The 21,361-nt window shown below is 45.8% G+C and overlaps 1 protein-coding gene and 1 pseudogene across 3 annotated transcripts in view; one reads left to right on the top strand and one right to left on the bottom strand.

Moving 5' to 3' along the window:
- TMCO6 (transmembrane and coiled-coil domains 6) overlaps positions 1–18,166 on the bottom strand; it is a 197,664-nt gene extending 179,498 nt beyond the window's left edge. For 2 of the 3 annotated variants that reach the window (XM_078653435.1, XM_078653437.1), the window contains exons 1-2: positions 18,074–18,166; positions 2,554–2,679 (exon numbers count right to left, since the gene is read on the bottom strand). In XM_078653435.1, coding sequence (XP_078509561.1) covers positions 2,554–2,638 — 85 coding nt within the window. In that variant the 5' untranslated portion in view covers positions 2,639–2,679; positions 18,074–18,166. Of the gene's footprint in view, positions 1–2,553; positions 2,680–18,008 lie in introns of all 3 variants that reach the window. The other variant, XM_078653436.1, reaches the window with a different exon arrangement.
- Positions 12,298–13,137, top strand: LOC144767130 (ribonuclease P protein subunit p25-like protein; annotated as a pseudogene).
- Positions 18,167–21,361: the final 3,195 nt, after the last annotated feature.

Below are 21,361 nucleotides of genomic sequence, written 5' to 3'. Positions count from 1 at the left end.
AAATACATGCAATACACAATAAATGATACACAAATGTTACCCTTTCAAAGACATAAGTCATGACACAGCACATACTATCTTACATGACATAACACCATCAAACACGTTATAATCGATGGCATCCCTGGAGACATGCTTTATGACGTGACCAATAATGTAATGTTCACCAGAATTATGCATAATTGAAACCTTGCAACCAAAAATAGTTTTTAACACCGATACTAAAGGTTCAGTAACGTTAATAAATAGTTTTGCTTAAGTAATGAATGGCTAAAGACATGACTGCTAAGAATTTGAGACGAAACGTCTTTTTTATGACATTGAGTTGAGACGTTAACAATCCAAGCCTCCAACCGTAAAATGCCTCACGGAATATATGATTATACCACGATTTCAATTACCACGCATGGCTTTACCACGCGAATTTTACATCGCAAGTGGCTTTACCACGCTGGTATTTACAACGTAGGATTTTACTACGCCTAGAAACGTCTTACCTGCACGTCTTTCTCTACGAGCCCTTACTTCCATCCTCCATTGAAACAAGCGTCAAAACACGTATACCAAAATAAAAAAAGGACTGCTTTTTTGACGTACACGGCACGTCTTTGGGGGAGGCTCTTTCCTTTTTCTTTTAAATGTATGTTCGTTTTTTTTTTTAAAGTAACCTGCTTGTTATTTTTGGGGGGGGAGACCCCCCCCAGCCCCCCTCCGAGCCCCCCCCCCCTCTGCCCCCCAAGCCCACGCAGAACGACTTGAAGGAAAACCACGTCTCCCCCACAGCCCGTGGTAAAGACGTCGTGGAAGGCACCCTGCGTGGAAGGCACCCTGCGTGGTAAGTGTCACGTGGTAAACGTTAGTAGTGGTAATGCCTTCGTGGTAAATGATGTTTCCCTGCCTCACGTACATTTTAGTTACGGTTGAAAGTGAAGTTCCAGAAGAAAGGGCATTTTTGCACTGCTTCCAATTTATGCCCTATTTTACCAAACTGTACCAAACATCAGAGCACTCACTGAGTTTCACAAATACCATTTCCTATGCAGACGCATAGGAAATTACGCTTTTCAGCAAAAACAGAAAAGGGCATGAAACATGGTTGGCATGTTGTGATTGACTCGGTTTGATGCCTTTCCCAGCGTTTGAGAATTTTCATTCTGGAGTTAAGGAGAAAAATCTAAAAATGAAGTTGTTCATTGTGCATGTATAAACTACTAAATCCGATTCTCTCCTTGTGAAGATAAGAAAAAAAATTCCCTTTATTGTCTGATGCTTCCAATCGGAATAAAAGTGATGGTCACAAAAAGGAAAAAAAAGGAAGCCATGTGATTGGCTTTAAGCCTCTGAAAGATTTGCGAGGGTAGCCATCATGTTTCTTCTTTATTTGAATGGAATTATGATGCAGCATAATCGTTTTCCATAAACAAAAGGCTTTAAATCTCCCAGGAATAAACAAAAAAATGCATGAGTTGCAGCACAATAAGTAATGCAAAATTCGGCAGTCCTTTAGGCCACACAACTTTGGTGCTTTTCTCCCAGACAGCCAGGGAGAGATTTTCATTAAAAAAACACGACCTTAACTTCAGCCCCTCTGGCTTTCCAAGGTATGAGGGGGTTTGAAAATGGGCCTACATTGCCCGTGGGCCAGGTGCCAAAAATGAAATCATTCTCAGCCTGACCAAAAGGCAAGGTGTTGCTTCTTTCAACCACCAAAAGGGAATCCTTCTCTAGCTGTGCACAAAGGCTGGATTGACATGTGGTTGCCCTTTTCCTTACTTCCCACTTCACCTCCAGGCCAAACATAAATGTCAAGAAGGTGCACACAAGCATATTCTCCTCAACCTCCCTCAAGGTCTTGGGATAATTTCCAAGCATTTCCCAATACGGTGAGGTAGGGAAGTGTGTGTCCGCAATGCTTCCCCCCATACCACAAGAATGGCACAGGACAAAGACATTTCTAAGATAAGCTAGTCACTGATTGGACAAGACAACCAAACTCTTACCCTTCAAGCTCATGGATTCCAGGGGGTCATATTCCCTCGTCCTGGAAAGGTAGCACCTACAGGAGGAATCAAACCCACCTTCTGCATCATACCTGAGGGCAGAAGCCCAGCTCTGTCGATCTTCCAGCTCAGCAGCTTCTTACAACACTGTCTACTATACATACTCAAAGCGTCTCTATTCTTTCATACTTGCCCTTTCCACTTGCGTGTATGTTCATATACATCACTCATCCCATACCATACCATACACACTGTGGACATCCGCTCTGAAATTCAAGGTGTCAATGAAGTCCCTCAAAGTGTCTTCGAACATTAGCTGAGGCACCTAAGGAATTTGCAAGAACACATTCATACAGCCGTCCATAGACATTGGACCAGGTCTCTAATCTCACTTGTACTCCAGGAAAGAGGGTCCTATCACTGTAAAAAGTTCTTCTGATTGCTAGAGAATAAAATACTTTTAGGCAATATGTTTTGTTGACTCAGTCATTTGAGTTGCCATGTCTTTCATATGCCAATAAGTGAAAAGAAGTGTATGTCATATCAAACCTACCCATCTCTTTTTCCCGCCGCTGGGATCTCAGCTCCTCCATGCATGTCTCAGCTGGACTCTGTCGCAGTCTCACTCTGCTCCACATCTTTAAAGGAGGCAGATCCCCGATTGAAAGGCGAGTACAGTCTGAAAGCAGAAAAACCCTACACAACATCAGTTTACTCAGTGAAGATCAATAAGTTGTTGGCTCAGAAAGTTTGTGGAAAACAAAAAGGATTTTCTGGCGAAACCTTCAGCATCCTACTTCCTTGCTAGACTTTGATATTCCATAGTCACTTTTGAAATACGAAAATAATAGTACGCCATTGGAGATCCATGGCCTCAAAACCATCATCTGCTGATTTCTGACTTGCGTTAGATGGACAGAAGCAAGTGCAGGAACACATTCTCTATGATGCCGTCACGGTGTGATGACAAATTTTGTTTTACAGTCAGTGGAAAGCGTATGTTGGATTGAGAGACTGAAGTATTACTTCTACGACTATTTCGAATGCTACCCAAAGGCATATTAAAGCAGGGGTGTCCAACACTGCTTTACAAGTAGCGAAGAGCAACCCAGGTCAGGGGACCTTTCAGCTACCCAAGAGAAACCTGAAGACTCCACTCTGAACGGCACATGTTTCTCATTATTTCCAATGTACACCATCTGAGATGCAATGTAAAACTATTTTCCCTGTAGATTATACAGGATAATTAGGGCTCCCTGCTGTCCGTCTATATAGATTTTTACTGATAAATACAAACAGAAAACCATTTATTTTCCTGTCTGTATTTATTTTTAAATGTGGATAAAAACGAAAATTGGGTTGTTTTGTGAGTGATTCTAAATGCTGTCAACAATGTCTTCCAGGCCAAGAGCTCCATCGATCGAAAGGTAAGGGGGTTAACAAAATAAAGAGCTTCAAACAGCAATAGATATGCACAACTTTGATATTAAAAGTGCATGTTTTCTTATATGAGCATATTTTATCATCGGAGTGTGTTTATATGCCTGAAACCTGCCAGTCGTTGACGCATGATTGCATATTTATCGGTCAAATACATGTCAAAATATACTAATTTCAGATTCATTTTTTCATGAACCCCAAAATAAATATGGATACATACAGAAAAAAATAGCAAGAAATAAATATGGATAAATACAGACGGCAATGTCCAAAACATAAGTATCATAAAACAGGGAGCCCCAAGTATAATTTACCCAGTATAATTTATGTCAGTTAACTGCTCAACTAACATTCAACTGCATTAATCTCAGACCTGGCAGTGAATAACTGGAGACAATTTATGTCAGTCATGTCAGCATAACTATGTAGCCAATACTCAAAGAAGGTTTCTTTTTTCTCGAGTGTGCCATAAATCACATTCCAAGGAACACTTCTATGGATTATTTTGTAACTCAACTGCAGGCTATTTGTTGTATAAACAAACTAAACGGAAATGATTTAGGCTTAGCTTATCCAAATCAAAATACTCTAACTGCTGTTGTCAACCAAGATGCTCTTGTGGAACGCATGTTGGTCAACAGACAAGTGGTACTCCTAATAAGTACCAAGGTAAGCTTGATAATATCATCTAAAATGTAACTCGAAAGCTTGATTCATTTGAACAAAGGGCAATCAAGCATGTTTATTTGGTTAACGGCACAAGAGCAGTAGACCCTTTTAGCGCTAGCATAATCTTTTCTGTAGGTATTTAACATGTGGGGAAATGATTCCCTATTCAGCTAGAATGCCCATACGCGGCAGCTAATTTCAAATACTCATAGGGTGCCCCCACATAATCTTATCCCAGTAATTAGAAGGATATGGTAGGCTACTAGGGTATACATTTAGGGTCACAGATACAATAGTATTTAGGTATACAAACCTAGTCACATGTTATTTTACTACAGAATAATACTTTTCCACATTATAGCATCATTATTTTATACTTTTGTTTTATTAAACATGTCTTAAAACCTCACCAATGAGACTTCCAACCAAACTAAGGACAGATATAGATATATATATATATATATATATATATATATATATATATATATATATATATATATATATATGAACAAACCACCCAACTGCCATAGAACCTCCATGGAAAGCAGGCACGGACACAAAGTGGCTTCGGATTCGGCATTTATTTCATGATGCAGAATGCCCTCAATCACGAGCACAAGGAGAGACGCGCGTTTCAGCCTTCAGGAGGCCTTTGTCAATCTAGTTTGACTCTGCATACCTCATAGGTTAAATAGCCCATCCGACTAGCCCCTTAAGAAGACATACAAGACATACTTTAAGGTAAAGGTTCCTACTTCAGTTTCAATACAGCAAGCTAGCACTTCCTCAAGCTCTTCGTTAATACTAATGTAAATGAGAAGCATAATACTAGTATGAAATGGACAGTTTTTAAAAAGTTGCAAAGTGAACTAGAAAAGCAAGAAAATGTACAATATAGGATGCTCAGTAATTAAAACACGGCTCCGTGGGACACCTGGGGGCATTTAAACAGATGAGCCAAACTAACATCCAGTGTTGCCTAAATATACAAAATAATTACAAAAATATTTAAAATACAGCTGCCGCTCGTATTCTTAGTGTTCATTAGTGACTGTCCATTGTCCCGGTGGTTATTATGAGCTCATTAGAGTTCTTCCGCCCCACGATATTGGGCTGTGTCTCCGAAGGATACCTGGTTACTGCCATGTCCGTACAGAACGCTAGTGCTGCCTCAAATTCCTGGGACCAGTGAATGAAACCAGCGCATTCATTTGTAAAATGACACTGAAGTACCAATGACACCACAGAGATAATTAGACCTGGTCACACGCTAGATCATTGCCAGATCGTATATATATATACACATTCACTGAAAAAAACATAGGTTTCAGGCACGTTATAGTTAGGAATTAGCATTTAAAAATCTTAGAAATTCACTGAAAAAACCATAGGTTCCAGGGGTGTTATAGTTAGCTGGACAGTTCACTCGCACAAAACCATTGAAATTCCACCGTTATAGTTAGTTCAGCTAACTATAACTATAACTTGCTCGCCCGCAATGGACTGCTGATGACGTCACATATTACATCACTCATGACATGGTCAGTGACATCACTCATTAACATCACTGATGACATCTCAAAATTACATCACTGATGACATCATCCAGTGAATGTTTGTTTTTCTGAAAATTAAATATGTTTTACATATGTATATCTAAAGGTCGATGGGAGAATAAGTGGGTAGCAAACTACAGTGTCCCGGGGTGGGCACCCCGTGACACTGCAGGAGCCGGCCCCGGGGGGGTGGCGGTCCCCAAGGCCATCAAGGGCTCCAGGAGGGGGGGCGCACGGCCCCCCTCCCACCATTTCCAAAGCACCGGGGAGGTGGTGGTCCCTGGGGCTGGGGGGTCCCTCACGGACCCCCCCTATTTTGAATATCTAGAGCTGGTGGCGGTGTAGGGGGGCTCGAGCCTCCCCACACAGGTAATTTTTTTTTATTACGAAAAACAAACCCGGGGAGTAATGTAATATGTGAGGTCATAGGCAGTGCATTGCGGGGGCGAAAGTTATAGTTAGCTGAGGTAAATAAAACTGCTGAATTTCTATGGTTTTGTATGAGCGAAATCTGTGAATTTCTAACTTTTTTAATGACTATTTCCTAAGTATAACGTCCCTGTAATCTTTGTTTGTTTTTTTTTATATATCAGCGCTCAAGAGTCCCCTTTGCTTCAGCACTCGCAAGCGGATGCTGTGTCGTGTGCGGGCTTACACATAATATTCAGCTCCAAAAAAGTTATGAGCAGCACTCGCGGGGAAGAATTATCCTTTTTATGGATGATTTGTGCACAACCTAACACATGTGTTTCAGAAAAGTGCCTTTTTCGACATTGAAAAAGGAACTTTGCCAAAACGTTTGTTAGGGAGAATATATATATATATATATACGTATATATATATATATATATATATATATATATATATATATTTATTTCCCTGGCCTTTCTAGCTACACTGTGAGGGCCAGTTTTTTCACAAGTACAATATAATAAAAATCTACAATCCCATCTTCAACCCAGAATCCTCATGTCAAGTCTACCACCACAACTCCTTTGCATATTCTTTTTTCATCACATTCAAACACTGGAGTCGAAGAATGTCTCAAGAGAGGCGCACAAGGCAAAAATGACTAACAGCAATGGAGGTTTGCCTGACTTAATGCATAAGACAATTTCTTCAGTCACTTACATAGGACATTTCAACCATTGGTAAACGCCTTTCTATCTACATGGAGCTATCTTCTGTCCTATGACGTCTCAGTACCATGCCTCTCGTGGATCGATTAAACAGACCCCAAGATACTAGATAGGATATATCTAAATTACTTTAGACCCACAGATGCTGGATATCAGCTGATCTCTAGCCTAATCTAGGCACACCAATCCTGGATACTAGCTGATCTCTAATCTCTAACCTAATCTAGGCCAGGAAAATTCCTTAACAACTTCAAGAATACATTGAGTGGAATCATCTTCTCCTTGAGGGGCTCTGAATCTAGATGAGCTCCTCTCCCTGGAGGAAGAGACAATATATATGTCCTGATAATGCTTGACATCTCTGCCACATTCATCAAAGTATACCAGGCCATTCTGCTGGGAAATGTAAAAGAACCTGTGTCGGGCTTGATATTGAGTGGATCTAAACCTTTCTTTTCAAGTGCAGCTAACAAATACATATTGGGTCTCTGGCATCGTCCTCAACCACCATTTCAGAATCATCAGTCTTTTGCTCACTGTTTAACGTCTATGTAGGCCCCTGGACCAGTATTTTGTGCAGTACTAGGTGAAAGTAGAATTTATGCCACAAAATTCAAATCCCTAAAAGTGACTACTTACAAAGAAATATGCCTTACTACAATTCTACATCAAAGCCTCTTCGGAAGAGCACCCTCACCCTTGCTCACCATCGTCAATGCCTCTGTATCCCAAGGATTCTTCTAGGAAACCCTCAAGTTGGGCCACATCTTATAGGCCACACTTACAAAACCCATCCTTGACCAGATGACCTTGCCAACTATCATCCCTTAACCCTTCGTTGTAACGATAATTGAAAAGGCAATCTACACACAATCGTCAGATCACATCAACAAAAACCCAATTCTCATCTTGCTGCGGCACTGAAATAGCCAACTTACAAGTCAAAGATGTGCCCTCCTTAATTTAATTTAATTGCGGGTTTATATAGCGCTAGGAATCGACTCCCGGAGGAGTATCTCCACGCTTCGACCGCTGGGGAACCCGTCCTGGCTCACCCTGAGAGATGGTCCCTGATGGGTATCTCTAAGGTGCGACCAAGCATCCCCGGCGGTCTGGGGGGGCCGTTGTGAAGATGAGGCAAGCTGATGCCTAGAGTTGCCGAGTGTGGTCTCTGACTAGAGTAGGCACCGAGGCGAGAATTATCGAGTCCGCTGACCCTGGTCCACGACCCTGCCGCGTCGGGAATCGAACCCTGGTCCCGGGCCGTCCTCTGCTTACGGGTCTGCCGCCTCTAACCAGTGAGCCACATTTCTCCACTTAAGAAGGACAAAGATGACCTCTGCCTCCTGATACTTCTGGGCCCATCAACTGCCTCCAAAACTATCAAATAAAATAGAGCAGAGTAGAAATCAACATGGCTGTGGGATGGCAGTGGCAGCGCATGGCAACTGGATGGTAAGTTCTTAGAGAGGCTGCTGGGGACCCTGCTGCAGGGTCATTGCATCATGGCTAAATGCATAGATGCTGGATTTTTGGAAACAGAGGCCAAAGCTTTGATTCAGGTTACAGCTGAGTTACTCCAATCCTGGATTTCAGGAGTGAGCTACACCTACCAGCCTTTCCAAATGCCACCTGGGAGACTTGGCGTCTCTAGTGCTAACATCTTCTCTATAATCAACTAAAGGATGGTAGCTAGGACTTCTTCACAACTCTTGAGATTGCCTCCTTCTTGCTCGGAATGAGATCCTCATAAGCGCATCAGGTACACCTCATCTAGGCCTTCTGCATTCGGGAACCTGAAGGATTTCTGGGCTTGCTATTCTGTCATGGGACCTTTGCCAAAGGCTGACCAATTCTTTAGGCAATCCCGAGCCCTAGGCTCACGTATCATCCTTGCATGCTGAGACTCGTTAATGTTGGAGAGCATTCACAACCCTTTTTCAGAATCAGCAGTAAACATTATTAATTCCTTGCCGCAAGTGGGAAGTGAAGGTAAAGTCTGCTAATCGGGAAACCCTATCAAAAGTACAATTTAGGCAGGACATGAGCTTGTGAATGGTAAATCAGCTGTCTCGCACCCCTTGTTTTGCACAATCCTTATGGAGGTCAAGGTATTAAAACCACCCGGAAGCACAGCCTGAAGGCATCAGCCCCCACCTCAGAACGATGTTTGAAGACAGTAAGGAGAGGGGCCTTTTGCCACGCGACCAACGTATTGCCACAATCGTCACAATACTTAAAGACGGGAAGCCAGGAGACTTGTGCACCTCCTACAGGCCCATCTCCCTCCTAAACGCGGAGCCAAAGATACTAGCCAAGGTTCTGGCCAACCGACTCAAACCCGTCCTCCCCACGCTGGTCCACCCTGACCAGTCGGGGTTCATGCCGAAATACGGCACTTAACCTACGCCGCCTCCATGGAGTGCTGGGGCTCTGCCACACTCTCCAGCAGGATGCAGTCGTGGTGTCCCTCGACGCCGCGATGGCCTTCGACACCCTTGAAAGGTCCTATATGATGGCGGTGCTCCGTAAGCTGGGCTTCGGGCCCGGATTCATAGCCTGGGTGCGTCTCCTCTACACCGAACCCTTGGCACAGGTGGCGGTCAACAACAAGGTCTCGGAGGTTTTTGCTTTGGGGTGGGGCACGAGACAGGGCTGCCCCCTGTCTCCCCTCCTTTTCGCCCTCTCGCTCGAACCGCTGGCAGCCTGGATCAGGCAGGATATTTCAGTACAAGGGCTTCGGTGGACTGTGGGCTGGGAGGACAAGATATCGCTCTACGCAGATGATATCCTGCTTTATCTCTCTAGGCCTCGCCAGTCCCTAATTGTTGCCATGGACGTCTTTGCTAGCTTTGGACGCAACTCTGGCTATAGGATCAATTGGGACAAATCGGTGATCTATGTCCTCCATGGAGACCCTCCGAGACTGCCTGACAACTGCCCGATCACAATAGCCTCTGACGGGTTCCGATAACTGGGGATATTTATCTCTATGGACCGCACCCTTCGATACGAGAGAAATCTCCTACCGCCCTTACAGCAGTTTAGAAGAGATTCCTCCTCCTGGCGCAGGCTCCCGCTGTCTCTGCTTGGCAGAGCGTCCCTATTTAAGATGATGGCGCTGCCCAGATTCCTTTACGCCCTGCAAAATTGCCCTGATCTCGTGCCCAACTCCTACTTTGCGCGCATTGAAACTCTGTTGAGAGAACTGCTATGGCAGGGCGCCCGTCGTATTTCCCTGGGGAAACCTACTAGGGGGTGGTATGACGGTGGTATTGCCCTCCCTGACATCCGTAAATACTACTGGGCTGCGCAGCTCGTGGCGGTAAACCACGGCACTTATTCTGATGGCAACGATCCGGGGTACGGTATAGACCGCTGGCTCCTTCCGGGGGGAACTTCGAGGCGGCACTGTATTCCAGGCCCGGTAGATTTCCACTCACTGGTCCCACCCTACACACGGTGCAGTTATGGCACCTGGTCCAGCGAAAGCTGGGTTGGGCGAACATGCTTACTGGAGCCACCCCACTGCAGGTGTCGCAGAGACTGGGAAACCTGGGCAATACCAAGGGATTCCGGAACTGGGACCTCATAGGAATATCCCATATCCAGGATCTATGGGGCCAGGAAGGGGTAGTCTCCTTTGCCTCTCTCCAACAATCACACGAACTCGGAATATTTTCGTTACCTACAGATCCATCACTCCCTCCAGGCAAACATCCCACCGGGGACTGTGCCCCCTGACTCCTCTCCGTTGGAGGACAGGTTGCTGGATGGCCACCTGCCGGAGCATGCCATCTCCCTAACATACAAAAAGCTAGTATGCAACTCCCCCGATCTTCTGCTAGGCCTTAAAGCGAAATGGGAGCAAGACGGCTTGCTGATCGATGAGGAGGAATGGAGCTACGCGCTCGCCTCCCCCAAGGAGGATGCCATTTCCTCGCGCCTCCGGTTGATTCAACTCAAGATACTGCATCGGGTCTATATTTCGGGGACCCGGTTACAGCTCATGGGTCGTAGTGCAGACGGGCTTCGTAGAAGGGGATGCGGATATTTGGGTACATTCTTCCACATCCTATGGGACTGCCCGCTGATTCAAACATACTGGCGTCGCATACATCAGTGTATGCGCGAGACGTGGGAGGTGGAGCTCCTAGTTGAGCCAAAGAAAAGCTTGCTCAATATCTGTGAGCCGACTGACCTCTCTCCCCGAGGAAGGTTGTGGGCGACGTTGGGCTTCACCGTAGATAAGAGGAACATCGCCAATTGTGGGGGGCGACGTCGCCGCCGAAACTCTCCTCTTGGAAGACCGATATGGACAGGTGCATGCTGCAGGAGAAAACTGTGTACACAGCGAGAGGGTGTCCCCGCAAGTGGTGCGAGGTGTGGTCCGCCTGGAATGAGTACAGAGGGTACATTTGTGAGCCCCCTATGATAGCCCCTGTTGACGATCCACTCAAATTGCTGATGCAATAACCAGTCTATTGTAGAAATGCAACACATGTAAGTCGACACTTTTTCTTTGTTTCTTTATTGGTACGACTAAATACTGCTGTGTATCATGCTGATGCTCTCCACCTGTGTTATGTTGTGACTTTGCCTTAATAAAAAGAATTAAAGAAAAAAAAAACACCCGGAGGCAAGAATTCCAGCATATGGGAAATTGTTTTTGATCTTTTTAAGGTTGGTCGGATAATGCTGACCTTATCTTGGGGCAAATGCCAGATAAGCTTGCTAGGATTGATTTCATGTAAGCGGGTTTCAGACGGTAGGTTCTGAATTTAAATTGTAGGAGGTTTTGCCAAGAAGGGATAGTTTTTAGGTCTCGGCTAGAAGTGGGCGAAGCGCGTTCTCGCCAGAGAACTATAGTCGTCGGCTCAGCCAACAACGACTGGAGACAACAGATGGCCACGCGCAGATTCAGAAGCATGGCAGAGTCGGATTCCGACGCGCGCCTTGGGATTGGGTCGCGCGCAAGAGTTTGTACTGTAGACAGCTTGCGACGCGCGCCTTGTAATTGATTTCACTCCATTGTAATCACTATCAAGAGACTGGAAGTGGCCCTTTTCACTCAACCGTGACTTCTGCCTGCAGACTGGCACAGTATTGACTATTCCCACTCGTGATGCCCTTTATCCAGATTCTGGCACAGTATTGGCTTTACACACTCATGATGTCCTCTGTCTGCAGACTGGCACAGTAATGACTTTAGGCACTCGTGATGACCTGTGTTCGCAGACTGGCACAGTATTGACTTTACGCACTCGTGCTGCCTGTGTCCGCAGACTGGAAATGACAAACTGCACCCACTCGTGCCCCCTTCCAGCACACATCGCTCAGGCTTTTCTCTCTCATACTAAAAATGCCCGATTTGACCCAAACTGTGCTGAACGTGGACTTGGCCCAGCTGTGCTGTCCGCTCCTTGCCGACTGGTAGAGTACTGACTCGGTCGTACCTCCGTGGCTCAGTACTTACCCCATCATACTGCCACCATGTATCTTCCAGACAGCCCTCTACCCCAACGAGGCTATTCCGCCATCACCCCGGTCGGACAGGAGACCCAGCCTCCCCATTTCTTAGTGTCGGGCCCGCCCTGCCTGTCCTCCGCACCTGGGGTGCAGAGCCAAGGCGCTACGACAGCTGAGGGGTCCAAGGCTGCGCCACAGACCGCCGCCCCTCCCATCCCGTCCGGCATGGAAAACTTCAGGAAAGTCAAGACTTCGGAGCGGGTGGGGCCCCCGCCCTTCCTGGGCCTGCCCGCGGGGGCGCCTGAGATGAAGGTGAAAGAGGGCAGCAAGATCCGGAACCTGATGGGCTTCTCGGTGGCACGGAAGGGCGCCGAGGGCACGCGGCAGATCGTCTTCAGCGGCTGCGGGCGCGCTGTCACCAAGGTGGTGACCTGCGTGGAGATCCTGAAGAGGAGGCTGACGGGCCTCCAGCAGGCCACCAGGGTGCACTACAGGACCCTGGAGGAGGTCTGGGAGAAGGACGACCCGCGGTGGGCCGGGCGCGTGGAGAGGCTGGTGGTCCACAAGAACGTGCCCGCCATCTCCATCCTGCTGTCCAAGGACCCCTGGGCTCCCCGGGAGGAGGGGCGTCTGCCTCTGGGGGGCAGGGAGGGCGTCTGGGGGGGGATCTGGGCTTTCAGCACGTGGCCAGCACCTCTCCGGTGACGGAGAAGCGGTCCCTGGAGTGACCAGGCCGGGATGAACAAGATGGTGATGGTGGAGGCGCCCCCCATGGCCCACATCCGCATAGATTATATGCTGAGCTGCTACTCTCAAGCGGCCGCTCACCTTAGCGGAAATGCCCAGTGTTTGTATTGCGCTTAAAACGGTTTCTAGGCACCTCCGCTGCTGACAGGTAAGGGAACTGGCAACGCCACATGAAGTCATTAGACCTGAATCACGGTTAGTTGCTCAAGTGGAGAAGCTGTGATTAGAACTCATATTGCCCGGACCTACACCGGACACCCCCTTCCACCAGGGCCTCTGTTTACTCGAAAACTGTTTCTTATTTATCCTGAAAAACGTCTGCTCTACCCTCGCCTCTGTGACCTCTCCCCAGCCCTCTCCTTCCATTTCGCCCCACGGGACCCTAGATATGGCCAGACTGTTCACGGAAACTTCTCTGTAATGAAAACTTGTCAACTGATGAGCAATAAACACGGACCGGAGGCCTAGGTCTGCACAGCATCGTGTGTCTGTGTGTCATATGCATGGTATGCAACGCTGCTCGGCAAAAGCCTTTTGTGATTTAACCCTTGCTGCCCCGTGGCCAAGAGCACCCACCGTCCCTTTAGACTGCCGCTTCATACTGCACGGCGGTGACACAGCACTGGGGGTACGGTGCACGCCGGTGACACATTCCGGGGTGGCAATACTCCGACACTGGTCGGCGCTGGCAGAACGTTGGGCGGCATTGCACGGGGGCACACTGCATGGCTGTTACACTGCACAGGTGTGACACTGTGCTCCTGCCTCGCCTCACACTCACTGTGGACCGCTTCCTGGCACTGCACAGTGGTGACACTGTGCTCCTGCCCGCCTTGCAACTCACTGTGGACCGCTTCCATGGCACTGTACAGGCGTGACACTGTGCTCCTGCCAACCTCACACTCACTTGGACTGCTTCCTGGCAATGCACAGGTGTGACACTGTGCTTCTGCCTCACCTCACACTCACTGTGGACCGCTTCCTGGCACTGCACAGTGGTGACAGTTCTCCTGCCCCGCCTCACAAACTCACTGTAGACCGCTTCCTGGCACTGTGCTCCTGCCCGCCTCACAACTCACAGTGGACCGCTTCCTGGCACTGTTTATATACCAATTGCAAATTCAAAAGAAAAAAAATTAATGCAAAGCATTGTCATTTACAATGCCAGTAACAAACTTTAATGCTGCGAGACCTATTGCATTGCAAATGCTTGTTCAATTTGCTTGTAGAACATAGTGCAATACTAGTCATGTTATTTGTTTTAATTCTAGAGTCACTAACAACAGTAACCTGTCTTTAGAGTGCTACCTGCGTGAATATGAGGCAAAGAGGTAATCTAATACAGTTATATAAAGGTCAGCAGCACTTATCGGTCAGAAAATGTTTTACCCGGATTTCATCCTATGTAGCAAGGTGGGTGAAAAACAAAGCATGAAGCTGGTACAGAGACATGCTTTGCTTATCATTCTCTCAAGGACTCATGGCCTCCAAAGTTGTTCTTTTAAATGTCTTTCCGCAAGAAATATTGCAGATGACAGACTAGACAGGAAATACAATATTCAAGAAATGTTGTTTTAAACCTGTGAGACACGTGGTATTCTTAGTGAAAAACAATGTTCTTGTTTGGTCCTTACATAATGTCGATTTTCAAAACATTTCTTAAGGTACCCTTGTTTCTATTAAGGACACACAGGAAAGTGTTATCCAACATGAGTCTATGTTCTAGGAAAGTGTCTGTTAAGTAATGTAATTATGAATTCAGATATGTGGCTGGACTGGCTTACAACCTCCAAACCAAAGAACATAGGTTTATACAGTTCTAAACTTTAAACATTGAGGGCAATTTACAGGGTCAACTTGAGGAATCTGTGCTGCGCAGTTGAGAATAGGCGATGACTAGCACATTTTTGGGAAGACATGTCTCTGCTCTGCCATTGACACTTGGGTCTCTTCTTTGCTGGATCATGGGCTCTCCTGCTGGGATACTCCTGGGGTCACTACTGAGCTCAATAAAAACATTTGTATCCTGTCATAAGCTTTTTTGAGGAATTCTGTTTTTTTAGACATTTCAGGCCAATTCCAGAACTAAATGACAAAGTGTTACGCCTTAAAATAACTTGCAAAATTACTTTAATGTTTTATTCAAAATAAGCATCTTACAGTCACGTGCATACATAATGAATACACTCTTTAAATAAAACCCTAAACAGTCCTTGATCTGCTCCCCAATATTTGGTCATTTGATTTTTTTGAAACCCAAGCATTAATAACGCCAGTTGTTTTTGTACGTAGCTCTATATTTTTTTTAATTGCAGAAACAAAGTTGTACTGGGAATTTCGGGTCCAAGTTCCTCCCACTCAAGCACATGTTACGTTATGTTATGTTATGTTACTTTATTTCTTTTATAGCGCACGGCAACTCCGAGGAGCATCCCGGCGCTTTGGCAAAGAAAGACAGCATAGAAAGCAACCACACAACAGAAAACAAGAAAGAAAAACTATTTCTTAAAAAGCCATGTCTTCAGATCCTTTCTAAAGGTCAGAAGACAGGGAGCCGATCTCAGGGACACTGGTAATTCGTTCCATGCCTTGGGTGTCAGATAGCGGAAAGAACGACCTCCCAATCGTGCACGACGAATTACAGGAACTTTAAGCAAAGACAGACCCGATGATCTGAGATTCCTGCTTGGCACATACCGGAAAACGCGTTTCCCAATATATTTGGGGCCAATACCATTGAGGGCCTTGAAGGCCACAGTCAGGCATTTAAAAAGGACCCGCTTGGAGATGGGTAGCCAATGAAGAGTGTTCAATAAGGCAGTGGCGCCAGCTCGCCTTGGGAGTCCAAAAATAGCACGGGCTGCCGAATTCTGGACCACTTGCAAACGGGTCATAAGATATTTTGGTAGACCCAGAAAGAGAGCGTTTGCGTAGTCCAGACGCGACCCGATTAATGCCTGTACGACTGTTTTCCTGTGATTGAGTGACAGTAGAGGGAAAAATTTCCTCAACATCCGTAAGATGCCGAAGCACTTCCCTACAATGGACAAGATGTGGGGTCCAAAGGATAACTCACAGTCCACTATCACTCCCAAGTTCTTCGCCTTCGCAGCAACCTTGTCAGGAGGAAACATATCCTGAGGCCACCAGGATTTCCAGTCATGTTCCGGTGCGCAACCGAAAAAAAGCAACTCTGACTTGTCAGAGTTGCATTTTAAGCCATGACCTCTGAACCACTCAAACACCGCACCAAGGCAATCCCTGATCTTTATGCCATCAAATGACCCCTCCCTGTCACATGTGAACAGGAGTTGGGTGTCATCAGCGTAAGACACGATCCGGGCGCCAAAAGATTCCGCGACTTCCGCCAGAGGGGCCATAAAGATGTTAAACAGCATAGGGCTGAGAATGGAGCCCTGCGGGACTCCCACCTCTAGCGGAGCCATATCAGCGGAAAAAGGAGGCGCCCAGATCGTTTGCCGGCGGTCGGCCAGAAATGATTTTAGCCAGTTCCACACCGTTCCTCGAAGGCCACACTCCCAGAGTCTTACAAGGAGGGCATCATGAGGAACGGTGTCGAAAGCCGCCGACAAGTCAAGCATGACTAACACGGCCTTTCCCCCCCGAGTCGAGAACTTCCCTGATAGCATCAGTGACCTCCAGCAGAGCCAGCTCCGTGCTAAAATTAGCTCGGAAGCCGGACTGCGAAGAGTGCAATAGGTCGTTTCCTTCGATGAAACTGGAAATTGTCCTATGCACATACCGCTCGGCCACTTTTGCCAGAGCAGGGAGAAGGGAGATTGGCCTGTAGTTGGCATGTATCAAGGGATCCACATGATAACGATGTTTAGTTAAAACTTGCAGATTATAAAAGCACTCAATAACACAGAAGACTTGAAATGGTGGGTAGAATTTCCTAACTTTTGTGATAAAAATACTGCTTCATAACTCGCACATTTGCTAAAGCAGTGAAAGTCAAAACAATATTCTAAGAACTTTGACCATTACATCTGGTTAAATCTAACAATTTTCTCTTTAACTTCTTCCAGATGGTAAAGCAGCTACGCTCCTTGAAAAGAACTAGAAGAGGAAGGAAAGGCATTTAATAAGGAAGCAAATGAGATTGCAAAAAAAGCCAACTATGTAAAGCGCTCTGATACCCGATTCGGTTTGGGTCAAGTTCGCGCTATATAAAACTCTGCAAAAAAAAATCTGGGAATTGTAGCCCTGGTTTTATAATGAATACAAATCTCTTCAAATCGCAGCATACTCAAGCATGAGTAGGAAACTTGTTGGTCTGCAGTGCAAAGTGAATACTTTATCTGAATGCCATATCTACCATTCTCCCTAGTACTCCGTGCTTAATTTGAGTCGGTGGTTTCCCAGTGCTCCGCACCGGACGTGTCAACACCGTGCTTGACAGGCTGCCACAAAATGGCACTGTCTGGCTAATTTAGAGATGACAACAGTTAATTAATGATTCAATCTACATTATAAATGACTATTAGTACCGCCCAAGTCATTCTTATAGCCCTGGGGACCTGAAATAGTCTGAATTATCACCCTTGTAGGAATGAGATGATTAGTTGTGTGGGTAGTGTCGTTGGGAGGGGCAATGTGTGGTTCAAGCTGCAGGTGCCTCCCGACGAGCGCCCTGACACGTATTTCTTTACAAATGAAGAACTGCTAATACTATTACAGTAACCGAAGTTTAACCGAAACGCGTGTTTAATTCCCACAATTGCTCCCTCTTTAAACTCTAATAGGTGAATCGTCCTTGTTCCCTACAAAAATAGCAGCCCGAGATTAACTACAACGCCCTGTCATTACTAATACAAATGTTTTTTAATTGAACCCCACTCGTTTGCCTTTACTTGAACACCAAATTAGCTACGTTACTCTGAAAAGGGAGAGCAATAAATCAGCACCTAAACCTTGAACATTTGGAAAAAAAACGTAAAACACCTAGCATCTGCATTCCTAGTTACCTATTAACAGGGCTCCCAAGAGCAGCGCCGTCAGAAACCCACAACGCTACACTACTACTACTTACCCAGCACAAGTGTTGCCTGGTCCCATCCAATCCAAAGGTTGACAAAATCAGAAAGGCAATCAAAGACGGACTTCAGACCACTCCAGATTACAGTCTTTCGAAAAGAAAGCATTGATGTGGCGGCCATCTTACACTAGTGTGCTATGATAGCACGAAAAGATCAATAAAGTTCTCAAAAGTTAAAATAAAAATAATCAAACATTTTATTCTAATACATTGCCATCATCCAGTCGTATGTCAATAAATAAAAGACACCAACATATCGATAATATTCTTTTTCGTAAACATTCTTTCTCACCAAATTAAATTCGAAAATGTGTATGGTTTTAGACGTGCAATTATAATCTGACCTACTTTTCGTTCTGTTTTGGTGAACAAGAAACATTTTTAAGCAAGCCTCAATGCTTACAGCTCGGACGAGCCTCATTCCAGCCTGTTTCAATGGAGGAAATATGGTGAACAATTGGGAAGCTTGCAATTGTGCTCTTGACTGAGCTTTCCATATGAAGCCCGTTAGTTTAAGGATTCACCCAGATGACAGACTGAATGTAAACCTTTATCCATTGTTCACCCCGATGGCATTCACAGACGCAGCAGACAAAGTAACTTTCTCCGTGTGCATGTGGGGTTGCCATTTTACCAAGAGAAAAATACCGATCATCTGTTCAGTTTGTTAACATTGTTCAAAGGTTCAAACACGATTCTTAAGTAGATCTTTATATAAAATCTTCTGTACATAGCTGACAAGTATTTGCTTTGTCTATGTGTAACATTTTCTTGATTTGAGTGTGTTTATGTGTCACATTTCAATGCCATATGTGTGACTCTTTGAGTGACACTTCAAAATTTGTGAACATTTGTGACAAGAATTTTCAATTCTATTAAGGACAAGGAGGCGATGATTATGCTTTCGCATTTCTTTTATTAGAAATGCCCAGCAGCCAATAAAACAGTAAAAAACGACAGTACCCATGAACACCAGGGTAACAAGAATAGAGACCACAGTATAAAAGGTCTCTCTTCCTCTTTCTTTGGTGAGGAAAAACAGTTCAAATCAAAACAGAAATCCAAACGAAGAACATCAAGAAGGAAGTCCACGAACGCAGGAGAGGTCCAAGCTGAACGAGGATGCAGGCAATTGAAGAATACTGGAACCAGAAGTCCCTGGAAAGTGAAGCGAAGCCAGGTGGAAAGAAAAACCTCTATTTCGGGTCAGAACCTGAAAAGAGACACATAGCCATAATACACATCCAGTGCATAAATTGTAAACAGAAATCAGGGGGGTAGAAAAACAAGGAATTTGAAGGAATCCATATACAAATATCAAACATGTTCACATTAGCAATATATGCAGAAAAACAATAACAACGGGTGGGATAATCCTCGCCTCCTTGTCCTTAATAGAATTGAAAATTCTTGTCACGAATGTTCGCAAATTTTGAATTCTATGTCAGGACAGGAGGCTCCGATTATGCTTGTTTAAAGCTGATCCACCACCACAGAAGCAATATGATCAATCGGTTTGTAATAAAAAGTTTTGAACACAGAATCAGAAGCCCAATCCGCGGCCTTCATAATGTCAAAAAGAGTGACACCCATTGAGAATGCCTTAGAAGCCATTGCCCCACGTGCCGAATGGGCACCAAAAATGGAAACATCAATGCCAGCCTCTGACATGAGCCATCGAACCCAGCGAGCTAATGTAGCTGGGGTAACGGGGAGAAAAGGCTTCTGCAAAGCAATCAACAACTGACCTTGCATATCTGAACGTAAAGGAGCAGTACTTACTTCATAATCTTTGACACATTGAACAACACAAAGGTTGGGATGAGAGGCAAAGGAAGGATAGGTAATCAAAGTAGTATTCGTTTTTGTACATCTGGAAAGGAGAAACGTAACACCGTCAGGTGTAAAGCTGCGGCCAGCCAAATCCAAAGCCCGAACATCAGACACCCACTTGCAGCAAACAAGGCATAACAACATAGTCAGTTTGGCTGACAACTGTTTACGTGACAATAAAGAATTGGGAGGCCAGGCCTCAAGAAATCGTAAAACAATGGAAACATCCCATAAAGAGACGTACTTAGGACATGGAGGTTTCGCCAGACGGATACCCTTAAGCAACTTGGCAATCATAGGATGCACACCCGCAGGCTTACCATCAATATGGATATGACCCGCAGAAATGGCCGAACGGAAATTGTTGACAGTCCGATAAGCCAAACCGGAGGATGCAAGAGAAGCCAAAAAATTAATGATCATGGAAACATCCGCTGAAGTGGGATCAACCTCCCGTTGAACACACCAGTCACACCATCGCTTCCAAGACCCCCTGTAGCGTTTGTGAGCATTAAGTGACCAGGCCTCACTAATGAACTTGGAAGCGTCTCGAGAAAGGCCTGGGACCATCCAGCGGTCCCCGAAATTCGCCATGCCAGCAGATGAAGATTGTCGGACAGAATCAGGGGATGCGGATTGCCGAGAGGATCCAGCAAGAGATTCCACTTCTGGGAAAGAAGGAGCGGCACTGCACAACACATTTCCAGGAGAACTGGGAACCACGCTTGAGCCCTCCACAGAGGAGCAATGAGAATCAATTCGGATCGATAACGTTTTGTATAAGCCAAGACTCTGGGAATCTTCATGAATGGGGGAAAGGCATAACACAGGCTCGAAGGCCAAGTCTGCTTCCGGATCTGGCCTCCAACTGAAGAACAGTGGGAGCTGAGTATTGAGGCGAGAGGCAAACAGGTCGATCTGACACTGGCCCCAGAGCCGGAGGAGAGAACGGAAAACGCGAGGATGAAGCCTCCAATCGCTGAAGTCCCGAAGATGTCGCAAATTCCAATCCGCAATCTGATTGTTGCGGCTGGGAAGATATTCTGCAATAACCGTGATCTTGTGTTGCAGACAAAAATGCCCAAAATCCTTGGCTATTTCCGCCAATATCTTGGATCGCGTTCCGCCCAACTTGTTGACATAGCGAACCGCCGAAATGTTGTCCATGCGGAGAAGTATGCAGCAATTGGATTGAAGAGGAGAGAAACAACGGATCGCAAACGACCCTGCCAGGAGTTCTAGGCAATTGATGTAGAGAGATAACTCCTGGGGAGACCATCGACCCCCCCGTCGAGACAGGACCGCACCGGGCTCCCCTGCTCCACAGGCTGGCATCGGACTCTATCACTAGTTCCGGCGACGCTCCGAACAGGGCTCGTCCATTCCAGGCATCCTTGTGGTCTAACCACCACTTCATCTCCCACCTCGCTTCCTCTGAAAGAGGAATCT

Source organism: Lissotriton helveticus, chromosome 7 (genome assembly GCF_964261635.1).
Source record: "Lissotriton helveticus chromosome 7, aLisHel1.1, whole genome shotgun sequence".
NCBI lineage: Eukaryota > Metazoa > Chordata > Amphibia > Caudata > Salamandridae > Lissotriton > Lissotriton helveticus.
This window is presented reverse-complemented; position numbering and strand designations above follow the sequence as displayed.